Source organism: Uloborus diversus, chromosome 4 (genome assembly GCF_026930045.1).
Source record: "Uloborus diversus isolate 005 chromosome 4, Udiv.v.3.1, whole genome shotgun sequence".
NCBI classification, from domain to species: Eukaryota; Metazoa; Arthropoda; class Arachnida; order Araneae; family Uloboridae; genus Uloborus; species Uloborus diversus.
Genome location: NC_072734.1, coordinates 62185746 through 62202140, shown reverse-complemented (window position 1 = coordinate 62202140; position 16395 = coordinate 62185746). Strand labels below are relative to the sequence as shown.

Genomic DNA, 16395 nt, shown 5'->3' with positions numbered 1-16395 from the left:
CAGTTTTTTTGTAAGTCTCTCCAAATTTGATACAGGTTTTTAAGTTTAATCACACAATTTGGCAACGATTTGGTGGGAATGCGTGCCTTTTCCCAAAAGATGATGCATTCCCGAATAGCGAGATTTGCACTTTCACTGATAGTTAAATTTATTTCTCGAATGTCATAAAACAAAACAGACAGAACTTGTCCGTCAGAGGGAAGTTTCAAGCCGTAATTTGGTATTTTCCACACTCCTTTTAAAAATATCTCTTTTTTCGAACTTTGGAATTCCACTGCCATGTTTCATTCCCTATGGAAGGACTATATACTGACTCGCTGACCGGAATGTATTCGTACTGACACGTTTGAAAATTGCATGGAAACCTCCGCCCCCCAACATATGTTTTTCTGTTTTCATTTGTTTTCTGTGCACTATTTACAGCTAATTTGATCTTTGCATAGTATCGCGTTGCCAGCGTTCGCTTGCTTATGGATACACGTGCTATTTACACGTTTAGGCGTAAGTCGGCACGGGTTACCATGCTTCAAATTGCATGAAACTTTTTTCGCAACGGTTTTGATATGAAAGGAAAAAAATAAGAGGGTATGCGTTTTAAAAAAACCACTTTCATTTTTTTGGGACACCCTAATGAACATGAAAAGACACCAGGTATTTGTAAAAATTGTTAATTAGCAAATTAAATCAGCAGTCTGTAGGTAACAGATTTTGGACATTGTTGTCCTGTAGGTAACGGATTTTGGACATCATCATAATGTAAGTTTCACCATTTTTGACAACTGTTAATCTGATTTTTAACTTTTCCAATGAAAATTTTATTTACTACTTTTTGAATTTTGCAATTTAATGATAAAGAGGATATTAATGAAGTACTTAAATGGCTATACATACTGCTCTTTACATATAATAAAGTTTTGGAATGATTGTGAAGAAGTTGATGAAAGGTAGAAAAAAGCTTCATGGAAATAATTATACAAACTTGTAGTTTGATTTATCGGGACAAATAAGGAATAAAAATAGAGACAAATAAATAAGACATATATATTTTTAAAGGAAAAATAAACAAAATATGCTTTAAGAAAGAATGTAAAAAGTGACATCTTTTTTAATAATGAATATTTTTTCTAATGTTAAATAATGATGTCTAATGTTTCTAATGTGAATTAAAACGATGTCTAAAAAAAATTATTGAAAAAAGAAATTCGTATTTCTATTTAGAAATCGTTAAATTATGTTTCCAAAAGAAAGAAGAGAAAAAAAAATTCTAAAATAATAAAAGCGGCGGGAAAAAAAAATTTGCTAGTGCAGGTGATAAAGTCGCCAAAACTGGTGCAGCTGACGATAAACTACATTTGTCAAACTGGAATCCCCCTCTGGTAACCTTTAGCTTATCGTATACTGTGTTGTCGCCAACGGAGGTTAGCTTGGCGATTTTCGCGCAAAATGGCTTTCTTTCAATCATAACCAGTCATGTTTCTACTGTAATTTATGTATTGTTCAATGTGTAACGTATTAATTATGCAAAATACCAATGGATTAAAGAAGATAACATCATAATAATCTTTTTTATTGATGTTAGAAGACAGTGGATTATAAAAAAAATTATAAATAAACGGACAGAATTATCGGCGTCAAGATCGTAATGCTATTTGGACATCTCACATGTATGTTTAAGAAAAATTATTTTTCTTCTAAGATATTGCATAAAAGCTTGTGAAAACACTTTTAAACAATTAAAAACTGATTCTGAGGATCGATAAATACCTTTAAAACGAAAACATCATATACTTAGTTCTCAAATAATAGCATTGTAAAGATCGTAACTTTTGGACATGCATCATTTTTCAAACTTACTTTTTCTAAAATCGTTCACAAAGTAACTAATCTGTCTTTACTTTTGTTATTTGTGTAAAATATTAACAAAAAAATATTCAGCGTAAGATTCATGCCTTTAATTTTTTTTTGAAACGTATGGAAATAATTAAAAAAAATTTTTTTTAATGGTACATTTGCTCAGTTAACGTTTTGGTATGTCCAAAATTGTGCCATTTAGCAAAGAAAATATTTTTTAAGGGCATTTGAAGAGCTTTTTTTCCATAATTTATGTCAATTCTTGTCTCTATACAGCATTATAATTTACCTCAAAAATTTTAGAGTTAATTAAAATGAAAGTTATTTGGTGTTGAAGCTTCAAAGTTGAAGCCTGTGTTTGCTCCCACCTTTTGAGAACTGCCCTATTGTAAAATAGAAATTTAGGTTGAAATTTGATTATTATTATTTTTTTGTTTTTGTGATTAAAATTCCCTATTCTTAGAAAGGAAGTAAAGTGAAATGAATAAATGATCCTTCAAATCCCTGACAATCTTAGCAATTTATTTCCATTTAATTTTCTTTTTTTTGCCATTGACATCGGCCATTTTGAGAAAAATAATCGGCCATCATTGAACAATCGGCATCGGCCAAAAAATGCCATCGGTCGAGCCCTACTAGATCCCATAGTTACGTTACTGCCCCTATCCAACCAGGTGCTTCTCTTCACTCCCCTCAAATATTGAATTTTTTAATGAGTGATTATTGTTTGTTTTAAACTGCCCTAATATTCTGCTTTAAAAAAAATCTTTCTTAACGTACTTGTTAAATTGCTTTTAGGTAGGCTTGCCAAACGTCCCGGTTTGACTGGGACAGTCCAGGTTTTCAGACAAAATTGCGGTGTCCCGGCCGGTTTACTTCACGTCCCGAGAAATGATATATTTGATTATAGATGACCAAAAAAGTCCAAAAATAATTAGCTGTGAATGATTATTTAGGACTTTGTCATTTGTAACATTAATATTGAATCAGCTTGTGAAGGTTTTTATAACAATATTAAAACCAAAAGATTTCTAGCCAATAAAAAAAATGTAAATACTGTTTAATTTTTTGCCTTATTCAAAGTGTTTCTACTTACTTAAGAAACTTGAAAACATTAACATGTAAGAAATAAAATGTTTAAATTTATCAGTTCAGGTCATGTATTATTACTCCTGGTTTTGGTTCATAACTTAGTAACCATTTATTCATAGTATTGAGAATGAACTCTCTCCAAAACTCTAAAAACCAGCTAAGGATGTGAACCCTTATGAATGTCTGCAACACCAGGGGGGGGGGGAGGGGAGATCTTCTGGTGTCTTAGTTGAACATTTCAGGAATCTGGCAAGCCTACTTTTAGGTAGTTTGTGAGCTTATTCGTTCGACATTCATACGGATACAGGGGTGTCCACCAGGGAGCGGGGGAGGAGGTCATGTGCTCCCATAGCAATGCGGGGGAAGATTTCGATAATTGGGAATCTAGCGATCCTTCTTCATTGGCGTCAATTTTTGGCTCCATTGCCTGCGCGAGAGATATTTTTCGTTGCAAATGTAAACAAAGAGGTGGGAAACATCTATTCTCATAGGGTTACTATAAATCAGCAGGGTTACCAAAATAAAAAGGTTTACGCCAAAAATAAGACAACCGCGCCAGATTCCCAATTATCGAAATATCCCCCAATGCGGTCTCTCATATTTCTAGTTTCTCTGCAGTTCCTTAGTTTATAGAATCTGAAGGTGGGACAACAGTGAGTGACATTCCAATATTGGAAAAGTACCACATCTATTATTTCAACGTAATTCTTTTAAATCTTCTTTACATTTATGATTCAAATAAAAATTAAACGCAACAAATCTAAAAAGTAAAGCTTCAGTTTGAAAAATTATAAGTTGAAAAAATTTTTCAAAAGAACCCACACTAATCAAGTACTTCATTTTGAGAGATTATATAAAATTATATAACAATTAAGCACATTGTACTCACAATTTATTACCCGCAATAGTGCTACATTTATGCTGGCTCCCATCATACTGTTTCAATATAATTTACGATTAAGGTGGCGCAATATTTTATGCTACAGGTTAGTACAAATCAAGACCTGTGCAAAAAACAACAGCAGCCTACTGTGCAAATACTTTATTGTTACTTCAGACACCAAATGTTAGGCATAAACAGATAACTCTACCATACATAAATGGTGCAGTTGATACATATTTTTGTTCGTTGGATGACAAAGGAATATAAATAACACGTAAAAACTAGAATTAGTTAAAATTTTAGATACTTGTAACAAATTACCGTTTCTTTGTCCATTAATAGAACTTTCATACCGGAGCCACAATCGTCAATCATTTTATTGACGTACAATTTTATCGCTGCAACTACATTCATTTTCGCAGCTTTTTTTTTTCAATAAATTATATTATAATCAAGTTTCTGCTTCTCCGTTTATAAACGAACCATGAAAATTGACAGAATTGTACGGTTGCCATTTTACATTTCCCTTGTATACGTCAAAACGTTCAAAACACAAACCTTTCAGCATCAGTAACTTAACATTTAAATTTCTTTTACTCAATTATACACTTCCAGTGCTAAATTATAGAAGCAAATAATCTTTTAAAATGCGTTTCAAACTGTAAGAAATACGTCAAACATTTATGGAGTTCTGCGAGTGCTTGGATTTAACCTAAGTTACTTAACCGTAACCATATAAAAATGTTTTTATTTGGGTTTCTCTGATGTTTTTGTTGTAGACTTAAAGTAAATTTAGAATTTTGACGACTAAAATATTTTATTAATCCGCCGTTATGCGAAATTTTGTGGAAAAGTTGTGAATGAACATTCTGGAAAACACATAATGTTAACTGCTCAAGAAAAATGTGGACTTACAGACATTTTAAGTTGCTTAAGTGAGGAAGACGTATTTTCCATTCTGGAAACGGTAACCAAACGAATGATAAAAGCGAAAAATCGACAGGGTTTGTACTTCCGTACATAAATTTTACAAATTGTTTTACAATGTTTAAAACATACAATTTTCGTTGACATGAACTATTTTTTTTAACGTATAGTGAGCCTTCATAATGTCTGAAACGTAAATTTGGCTACTTGCATTAACCAGAGTTGGGACTACTTGCAGGACAGGTGATTTTTACCGTCCAAAATTCTAAAAACATTGTAAACTGTCAAAAGTGTGCTGAAGCTGAAAGGGTCTATTCTAATCAGTTCGTTTTTGTTTCTCAATAAGTACATAAATATAAATATTAATTCCTTGCAAACAATGATTATTTAAAAGATGAATGTTTGTTTCAAAAAATATTTTGAGTGAAAAACTGGGTCATTCCGTGTCAAATCATCACACTGTTTAGGACGTACCATCAGAGAACTGGATGAAACTTGGTACATGATTAGGTATAACGTAGTATGAATGAAAATGCTGAAAAAAAAAAAAAAAAATCTTTCACCTCATTCAAAAGTTATTAATAGAGACGTACCGAGTAGCACTTTGACCGAGTACTCGGCCTTTCACTACTCGGCCGAGTACCGAGTTACCGAGTACTCGGCCGAGTTACCAAGTACCAATTATGTTTTAAGAAGAACCACCGACACACATGTGATGAATTTTTAACTTATTGGAATAGTAGTATAAACCTCCTTGTCCATATAGTTTTTAAAACTAAATTCCTGCTGAAATTTAATTACGCATTATATAAACAATTTTGTTTGTGTCAAAAATTTTACAAAAAAATTATTTTTAAAATTCAAAATAAATAAATAAAAGGTATGATTAATCAAGTTCGAATTAAAACAAATTACAGTGAAATCCCTCTAATGCAGACACTAAAAGGACAATTTTTTTTGTCCACAATAGAGAGGTGTCCGCAGGACAGGGGTTTAATAATGTTATTTGCATTGGAACTGGGGAATTAAAAACTGTCTGCATAAGAGGGGTGCCCGTTAGGAGGGGTTTCACTATATACCAATCAATTATAGTTCTAGTCCGCCAAACATAATTTTTAAAAGCAGATAAAACAAATGTGCAGGAACACTGCAGACACGTGTTTCTGACCCCCCGTTACAAGGAACGTCTTTTTCAGTGCATAACATGTGAGCTAAAGAATGTAAAGACATACAACAAAAAAATCCGACTTTTGTCGGATGCCTTTATATCCACGAGCTCCCATTTTGTGCATTGAAAAAGAAATTCCTTGTAATGCCAAAACACGTGTCTGCAGTGTTCCTGCAGTGTGCTTTTAACGTTGTTTTATTTCCTTTTATTTTTTAAGCAAATGTAATTTATATTTTTTATAACTAATTTTTGTTTGTAGCAAAAATCAATTTTTAATATCAAAATTCCATATTTTCTATACATACCTTTTTTGCATAATTTTTTAATAAATAAGTTTTATTAACTTTGGGGACATTAAAATAAAGATTTATTCCACAAACTTCATTATTCTCAAAATTTAAATTTGACTTATGAATTTTAACTGTAAATGATTGCAGAATATAATGCTTGCTCTTTTTTTTTATAAATTTTAGTATCTGTCTTGGACAATATTCAATTTTTTGCAACTACTCGGTATTGGCCGAGTATCTGATCAGAATTTGGCCGAGTACCGAGTACTCGGCAAATTGGCCGAGTAGGCCGAGTACCGAGTAGTTACCGAGTACTCGGTACGTCTCTAGTTATTAATTATTAATTTTACAAATTTTCATTAAAATAAGCTTAGTGATGTAAAATACCCAGGGTATATACCCGGGTAAATACCCAAAATGGATATTTACCTGGGTATTTATTTCAAAAATTTATATTCAACTAAAATACTTTTCTGTATGTATTCCACTATGTATATATACAGGGTATTTTGTTTTAACCTTCAAGACCTCTATGTTTGCAACCATTAGTCCTAGATGCATACTTCCAATTGCAAATGTTCAAAATCAGATGCAGACTTAAGATATTAAAAATTTGAAGTAAAAATAAAAATGAGTAAAAAAAATACAAATTTTAACGGTATCAAATTTCAGGCCCCAGTTCCTCGGACTTATATTTAGGTAAATAATCTCCATTGAAAAACAGTTCCAACAAAAAAAAAGTTTGACATTAGTACGACCAATATTCACTGAGATATGAAACGCAGCGTTTTGTGACTTACACCGCTTTACATTTGCCGTCAGTAACATCTTTTGGGGGAAAATTTAACAGTTAATGAGTGTTTATCTTATATCTTTAAACGAGCAATTCTTGTGGGTATATATATATTTCTTATCTCGGAAACGGCTCAAACGATTTGGATGAAATTTTGGATTTAATTGTAGTTTTGCATTCTAAGTTCATCTACATCAGTGTTTTTTCTGTAAAAACGCAATTTTTTACAAAAAACAGTTTTTTAATATAAAGTCAAATTGAGTTAAGCCTTGAAGTAAACTGTGGCTTGACGCATCAGGCAGACGATTTGCAACTATAACAACGAAAATTTGTCTCTTCTCGCTTTAAAATTTTATACTTGCTTAGGGTTGCCAGGCTTGGCTGATATTGGCCACTTTGGCTAATTTCAAACACACTTGGCTGAAAACAAATTCAAAAGCATTATGTAAGTCGATGTAAGGCTTTTTTTTCTTTTTTAAGTGAAACTATTGCTTGGCCATCCTATTTTATTTTATTTTATTTATTTATTTTCTTTTTACACTTCAAATAGTTTCACATGTTTTTTAAATCACGCATCTAAATTTTATTTCGAAGAAGTGTATGTCTTGAGATTGTTTATGTTTTGTTAAGACAGTTGTTATCATTTGTTGGGATGGTTTGTGGATCATCAGTTTTGATGGATATCATGCTGTATGTAGCATTTTCTGGCGTAAAAACTAAAAGTACTTATTCAAAAAGAAAATCTCAATTGGGATAAAATTGTGAAACGCATCATAGTATGAAAGGAAGTATTCGGTTAAAAACCGATTTCACCATAGCAAAACTAAGGTCAAAATATTTTAATTACTGACAAGAAAATTGTACAGTGGAAACAAACGTAACAGATAATTTAAAGCAAAATGTTGATTTAATTACATTCAGAATCTTCTTTGTTTGGTACTTTAGTGTTATTAGAAGGTCGAGTACATAATATTTCATTAACATGAAGCGTTTCAAGTATATTTGGAAAAGTATTGAACCTTAAAAAACACAATTTGACAAAAAATAATTCTTTTAAAGCCGAGCGAGGCTCGGTCGTCCAGGTACTATAAAATTATGTGTGCAGAGTGTGGTTTTTCAAATTGTTCAAGGTTTTGCAGCGTGTTTTGCATATCACGGCAACATTTGCATGAATTTTTGAGTAGAAATGAAAAATGTAATACCTTGTGTTTTTTACTTTGCCAATCTGTCATTCTTCTGAAAGGGTAATAAGTTCTAATCTCATCTTCTGCATGGTCCCTTAAAACTTTCAAATGGAATATCTCCTTGTGTTTTGATTGTACAAATGTTGTTTTTTTTTGTTTCAGTAAGTTTTAAATGCAGATCATTTCTCTAAATATAAGTTAGGGGGACCTAGGGCCGTATAAAAAGTTAAATTTTGTAGTTTTTGACTCATTTTTATTTTTGCTTCAAACTTTCAATATCTTTACTCTGCATCTGTTTTTTAATATTTTTGCAATTGGAAATATGCGTCTAGGACTAACGGCTGCAAAAATAAAGGTCTTGCCGGTTAAAACGGAACACCCTGTATAACCAACCATATACAAAACTATAAATTGTTCCCTAAAATTTGTATTTTGATCACATATTTAAAGAATTATTGTGTGAAACAACTCAGCAATCTAATATGATATTCACATTAAATGTGTTGGATATGCCTAATCAATGTTGATAGCAAAACTTCAGATCTAAAATGCCATTCTACAAAAAGTAAAAAGCTTAACTGGTTACGAAAAAAAAAAAAAAAGAAGCAAACATCTTCTCCAATTATGGCATTGAAAAGAAAGATTCTTTGGTTCACGATATGTTTCTTTCATAATTTCATTAAGTCTTTCAATAAAAAATATTATAAACTTTGTAATACATATGTATGTATCAGTTTTACCAATTATTTCATGTTTAGATTTAAAAAAAAATATTTCTCATTCACTTTTTGCATTTTTTTGTAAAATAAAACTGGGGTAAATACCCAGTTTTTGGGTATTTACCCAGGCCTTGGGTTAATTCCCAAAAAATATTTACCTACCCACTGGGTATTTACCCGATCCACATCACTAAATATGCTACACTTTGAGACGGTTAATCCTCATTTTCTCAGAAATTATAGAAGATAACAAGCCTAAAATTGGTCTTGTTCTAAAGCTCTTTTAATATGCTTTAATTTGATGTCCAATTTGACAAAATCAAAAAAAAAAAAAAAAAAAATAAAAGGTTTAAAATTTGTTGAAATGTAATTTTAAAATTTAAATTTTTAAAAAATAGACAATTTTTAAAAAATTTTGTCGCAAGGCGAGGTCTTTCTCATTTCTTGATTAATTTCTTTGATTTACCCCTCATTTTAAAGCTTATCGTGCAGACTAATGACGATAAATAGACCCATGGTCTAAAAATTGCTTTTTCTGTCAAAAAAACCTGTTTTAAAGCATCAGACTGAGGTTTTCAGTTAAATTTATAAGTTTAACGTTCGCTGTGATTGACAGAGCTGAATAGCTTGATCAGCAGAGGGTTTGACTAGTAACCAGAAGAATGAGTGTTCGGGCCAACCCGGAAGACCAAATGGTTTTTTTAAAAACCATGTAGTTTTTTTTAAGAATGGTTTTTTAAAAAAAACTTCATTGTGTCCCCCCAAATGTTTTCATAAATTTTACATAATATTGCAAAGAGCAAAATATGTAAAGTAACTAGCAAAGCTTTATAGATAAATATTACAGATTTAATAAATTTAGAAACTGATATTTTTTTTAAGTATTGTAAGTTTGCTAAAAAGCTTTTCTTTTGCTTTTTCTTGTTTAAAATCAATGCAGCTTTCCTACTAGGTTCATTAATATAGTAGGCAGACAACTAAAATTACATGAAGAAAAGAAAACCCAAGTAGCTCTTTTTTATTTATTCAATTATCATTATTTTTTAGTCTTTTACGTTTCAAAATAGTCCAAAAAAACATATTTCAACCGAAACTTCATTTACAACATAATTTGCTTGATTACTTAAGATTTATCGAGATAGATTATGTACCATTGAAGCAATGCATAGTGTATATAAATCTTTATGCTAAAATATTTAAATGACAAGAGAAAAAAAAATAACTAAAGAAATCCAAGAACACCTAGAGTAAGCATAAAATTGCGCTTATACTTGCACACTTTTTGCATCCCTGATAGACGAGGCAGTCACAGCAAGAAAAGAAAATATATAAAATTATGAAAACAGAAAATATCCAAGTAACTCAGTTTTCTTTAAAAAAAAAAAAAAAAAAAAAAAAAAAATTAATGCCAAATTTTCACCTTTCAAAGAACTTTCTTGATCCCAATATAATAAAAGAAGTCTCAGTATTTTCATACTGAGACTTTTAATTAAAATGCTTTTTTCTTTGATAAAAAAATTGTATTCCTAAATGCATTGAAACAGGAGAAATAATGTCTACAATGGAAAACATAATGATTTCCTTAAAACCTACTTGTCCTATTTCTATAATTATTGTCACTGATACATTAGGTAAATAAATTACATGAGTTGTAACTTTTTTAAAATCTTTAAACAAAATATGCATTGATCATTTGATTTTTAAAATTCTGTAATACAGATCAAACTAGTGATGCATTTGTAGAAACTACTAAATACTTTTTGTGTTTAAGAATGCATGATTTTAATGTTACTTTTATCTTTTTATTTATTGTAGACAGCTATGTTTATGAAGAAATTAATTGACAAGACTTTATTAATAAGGTCTGAACTATCACAGTAAATTATTTCTTTGATTATTTATACTAAGGCCCATTTACATATTGTATATTTTATAATAGTTAAAGATTTTCAAACAATATTCTATAGAAATCTCTTTGTATAAGGAAATGAAATTACAAGATTTTATTCTTAATTAGTTAATTAATTACAAAGAAATTAAGTACAAAAATGAATATTAAACATTCCTTAAAAATTAATTCATAAAATCTTCATGATTTTCCCAAAAAAATTTTTTTTTTCTCGTACAGTAGAACCTAGATTATCCAAAGTAATTGGGACCGAACCTACTTCGGAGAGTCGAAAATTTCGGATAATCGAGGATCCATCTATAATCATCTAGTTTAATATGTAGTATTGCCATTCAACTGTTATGGCTATTTTAACTGTTGAATAAATTTAAATTATAAATGAAAATTAAGTTATTTCTGAAACAGAATTTACAATGGTTTAAACGGAAGCTTCATCTGGTACAAATTGGCCGTCCTTTGCCGTGCAGCTCTATCATGGGCGGATTTATGGGGGGTCAGAGGGAGGCAATGCCCCCCCCCCAGTTTTGGGAAGATTATGTAGTAACACCCCATCTTCCAAAAATTAAAAAAAAAAGTTTTATTATTTTTTCTTTTTTCAATAGTTTAGAAGGGCATGGGTGGATTTATAGGAAGGGGGGCATAGGGGGCAGTGCTCCCCCAGTTTTGGGACGACTTATTATAGTAACAACACATCTTCCAAAATGTTAAAACAAAAAAATCATAACTTTTTCTTTTTTTGAATAGTTTAATGAAAATGAAGAGAAACGCGAATGTTGTTTTCTGATGAAAGGAAAGAAAAGGGGGGAAAAAGCGAACGTTAAATACAAATAGTACAGCTGTCACTGGGGTGCTGAAAATGTGTTTAAATTCACTATTTTGGACTGAAAACCATTTGGGCAAGTATATGAATGAAAATATCGGCTACACGAGCTATACATTAAGCTGCAACACTTATAATAATTGACTATTATTTTAACAAATTAAAGCAAAGGGCAAAAATCTCCCTCCCCCTCATTCGCGCTAACAGAACGATCTACTTGTTATGATTTGTGTCCACATTTAAAGTATTTGTGCATAATATTTATGTTCTTAGTAGATTAATTGGCCTTTTGAGAAATTCTAAAAAACAGTTTTTTTCCCCTTCTCTCTCTCTTTCTTCAAAGAGAGAGAAAGAGAAAATAAATACTATCACAAACTGAATAAATTTCAGTTATCTGAGTGTTCTGATTAAACAAATCTTTTTAATAAGAGGAAGAGTACAATTTTACTTACTTTATAAATACTGTTTAAAAAGTAAGGTAAGTCATAATCATCTAAGTTTAATTAAGTAAGTCCTTGTCATTATTGAAAACTAAATAATTGAGTCATCAAAAGTTTTGGAAAAATTTGTTGAAATTTTTTAAAAGTCTATAAAAACCTAACAAAGATTTGTAAAATCGTAAAAATCCTTTAACTGTAAAAACTGACGAATTTTCGTGAAAATTACAAAAAATCAAGCAAAAATCTGCAGGTAAGAGTGAATTACAAACAGGGTCAAATTTGCCTATAAATCAGGGAGATCAGGGAAAAGTCAGGGAACTTTATTAATCAGGGAAAAGTCAGCGAAATATCAGGGAATTTTGAAAAAATAACAAAAAATCAGGGAAAATTTATTTTATGAAGAAAAATTTTTTTTTTTTTTTGCTTTACAAAATTAAGTACTCTAACAGGGTGGCGACAGATCAGGGAGATCAGGGAAAAGTCAGGGAACTTTATTTATCAGGGAAAAGTCAGGGAAATATCAGGGAATTTTGACAAAATAACAAAAAATCAGGGAAAATTGATTTTATGAAGAATTTTTTTTTTTTTTTTTTTTGCTTTACAAAATTAAGTACCTTAATTCCCTACGCATTTTCCGCCAATTATCTGTTCAAAAAAAGTAAAATGAATGAGGTGCGATTATACACTGCCGCATATTTGTGCATCTTTTTTCCTCAACGTTAAAGTATTGAATCTTACTTATTAACCACAGGATGAACTTCTTAAGATTGCTTCTGTGTCTGTTAGGTTGTTTATTTTACCTAGCTTGAAATTTCCTTTTACGCTTTCAATGCTACGTAAAATAAACAACCATACAGGCAAAGAGGAAGCCTTCATTAATGCCTTAGCTCCTTTGCCTTTATTCCATTGTCTCGAAGTAATTAGTGTACTGTAATCACAATTTCAAGAAGAAATCTTTGGTTTTTGAATTAATACTATAAAAGCTTAAAAGTTATTACTTCTTCGCGTTTTTAATTTAATTGCTAAAATTGAACTTTCAATAAAGGAACTTTGTTTGTTGCCATTATACTATTCGTTGTCACCGCAGATTATAAAGGTTTTCTTTTCTTCAGACTTAATTGATTCTTTAATTTTATAACCAAGTTGTATTCTTCTTTTATGTATTTTGAAATTAACTAATTACTTTTTTTTTTCTTGCATTTCAAAGTTGTTTGTTACAAAAGCAATCTTAAGATTTTTTTTTTCGTTACATACTGAAATCATTTGAAATAGAGTTAACTTGTGTGATTAAGTAAATATCTTTATTTTTTCATTGTTAAAATGCTGTGTTCATTCATTAAAATTTATGTTCTTTAATTAGAGAAGAGCTCCCTATGAATGGATGTCAAATGGTTTCATCTGTTTTGCATAAATATGTCAATTAGTTATTTAAGAATAACTATATTACTTCTATTCTTTCACTATTACTTGTTATTCTTGCAACAATTATTATACTGTTTGAAAACTTAGTTCAAAATATTTTCAATTACTTTTTAGTTCTATCATAAATACACATATGTTTTTAAGAATAATTTTAATAGTTTCTTAAAATTCTTATGCTAAGTGGTTTCTAGAAGTAAAGTATTTTTTTTTTTTTAAATTTCCTGTAATCTTTCCATGTAGAAAAATTCAATGTACTGTTTTGTAGGTTTTGTTCCCACCCCCCCACCCCAAAAAAATAGACTTGATACGTTTTTTTTAACCATTTTATTAAAAAAGTAGCATCTTTTTAAAATATATCTTTAGTAAAACAACTTTACACAACTTTAAACGTTTAAAATACTGCATTTTATACAAACATACAATGGATTTCAAGTAGAGCAAAGAAAGAAAACAATTATCATTGGTAACGTAAATCAGGGAAGTTTGAACGAAATCAGGGAAAAGTCAGGGAACTTTTTTTCACAGTTCCTGTCGCCACCCTGTTTAATTCCCTACGCATTTTCCACCGATTATCTGTTCAAAAAAAAGTAAAATTAATGACGTGTGATTATACACTGCCGCATTATTTGTGCATCTTTTTTCCTCAACGTCAAAGTATTGAATCTTACTTATTAACCACAGGATGGACTTCCTAAGATTGGTTCTGTGTCTGTTAGGTTTATTTTCCTTAGCTTGAAATTTCCTTTTACGCTTTCAATGCTACGTAAAATAAACAACCATACATGCAAAGAGGAAGCCTTCATTAATGCATTAGCTTCTTTGCCTTTATTCCATTGTCTTGAAGTAATTAGCATACTGTAATCACGATCTCAAGAAGAAATCTTTGGTTTTTCAATTAATACTATAAAAGCTTAAAAGTTATCACTTCTTTGCATTTTCAATTTAATTGCTAAAATTGAACTTTGAATTAAAAAAACTTTGTTTTTTGCCATCATACTATTTGTTGTCACTGCAGAATATAAAGGTTTTCTTTTCTTCAGACTTAAGTGATTCTTTAATTTTATAACCAAGTTGTATTCTTTTATATGTTTTGAAATTAACTAATTGCTTTTTTTTTCTTGCATTTCAAAGTTGTTTGTTACAAAAGCAATCTAAGATTTTTTTTCGTTACATACTGAAATAATTTTACATAGAGTTAACTTGTGTACTTAAGTAAATATTTTTTTTGTTGTTGTTAAAATGCTGTATTCATTCATTAAAACCTATGTTCTTGATTAGAGAAAAGCTCCCTATGAATGGATGTCAAATGGTTTCATCTGTTTTTCATAAATATGTCAATTAGTTATATAAGAATAACTACATTACTTCTATTGTTTCACTATTACTTGTGATTCTTACAACAATTATTATACTGTTTGAAAACTTTACTTTTTAGTTCTTAAATACACATATGTTTTTAAGAGTAATTTTAATAGTTTCTTAAAATTCTTATGCTAAGTGGTTTCTGGAAGTGAAGTAATTTTTTTTTTTTTAATTTTATATAATCTTTCCATTTTAGAAAAATTTAATATACTGTTTTGTAGGTTCCCCCCCCCCCCCCTAAATTGACTTGATACTTTTTTTTAACCATTTTATTAAAAAAGTAACATCTTTTGAAAATATATCTTTAGTTCAACAACTTTACACAACTTAAAACGTTAAAAATACTGCATTTTATACAAATATACAATGAATTTCAAGTAGAGCAAAGAAAGAAAACCATTATCATTGGTAACGTAAATCAGGGAAATTTGGTGAACTAAATCAGGGAAAAGTCAGGGAACTTTTTTTCACAGTTCCTGTCGCCACCCTGTATAAGATAAACAAACTATTGCTTAGGGCCCTTTCTTTGAAGTGGGTCCCTAACTCCCAAAAAATAATTCATGATTCGTTCCTTAAAAAATGGAAATAGCTTGAAAAAACTAATTTCATTTTTAAGTGCTTGAAAACCTTGAATATTTGAAAAACGTGTGGCTACAAACCTTAAATTTTAAATTTTCTAACAAATGGTAGAGGGGGAGGAATGCCAAAATATGTCAAATTCAGCTCCTTGCCACATCCTATATTGAAAATGTAAAAATCATGGTTCTCACGTTTGTAACATATTATTTGAAATAAATTTTTGTGACTCACATGTTTCATATTTTGCTATTTATTCAATCCCGAATGCAGTATTTTGGAAATTTTTTTGTATTGATTGCTTTTATCTTACTTCTTCTGCATATTGTCTATCTGTTTAGCATGGAAAAAAATACACACTACTTCTATTTCTTTTCGTTTTCTACTTGCAACTGAAGAAAAGTTGTCATGAGAAATCTATGGTTTCTTTTAAATTTAAAATAGCTATTTCTTACAAAGTTAGAACAGGACTGTAAAAATTTACAATCAAGTACTAAAACATCAAACTGGAAAGTACAAATGAAGTGCGTTGAATAATTTTATTTATTCTAGAGTCCTTGAAAATAATTAGATAAGTCTTTGAAAATCCTAAGCAAAGTGGGCTCCAATTACTTCTACACCATGTTGTTAATCTGTTTAGCCAGGAAAAAAAAAAAAAAGATACACTACCTCTATTCCTTTTTGTAAAAAAAAAAATCCTGCCCCCCCAGGATCTCAGTCCTAAATCCGCCTATGAGCTCTATCCCAAAATTTTCTTAAGATCTTGAGTTCAGAGGAATCACACTGTTCCTGTTGTTCCAACCAAACAAGACTTTTTGAGAAACTTTCAAAAGCATCATTGTTGAGAAAATTCTGATTGAAAATGTAGCAACAAAAAAAAAAAAAAAAAAGAACAAACAGAATAGCACGGAAATTTCGAATTCTGGCCAGCTGTCTAACATGACAGAGAACAGCAAATG

General features: G+C 30.2%; 2 protein-coding genes across 3 annotated transcripts in view; one reads left to right on the top strand and one right to left on the bottom strand.

Moving 5' to 3' along the window:
* LOC129221410 (vacuolar protein sorting-associated protein 45-like) overlaps nt 1-16395 on the bottom strand; it is a 262766-nt gene that overhangs the window by 69239 nt on the left and 177132 nt on the right. The window contains exon 1 of one of the 2 annotated variants that reach the window (XM_054855892.1): nt 4148-4317. The exons of the other annotated variant lie outside the window; for it this stretch is intronic. Within the exon in view, the coding sequence (XP_054711867.1) occupies nt 4148-4240 (93 nt within the window). The 5' untranslated portion in view covers nt 4241-4317. Of the gene's footprint in view, nt 1-4147; nt 4318-16395 lie in introns of those variants that run through there. 2 annotated transcript variants of the gene reach the window in all.
* The window catches only part of LOC129221411 (uncharacterized protein C3orf38 homolog), a 30605-nt gene continuing 18796 nt past the window's right edge, over nt 4587-16395 (top strand). The window contains exon 1 of the mRNA XM_054855894.1: nt 4587-4830. Coding sequence (XP_054711869.1) covers nt 4710-4830 — 121 coding nt within the window. The 5' untranslated portion in view covers nt 4587-4709. The remainder of the gene's footprint in view (nt 4831-16395) is intronic.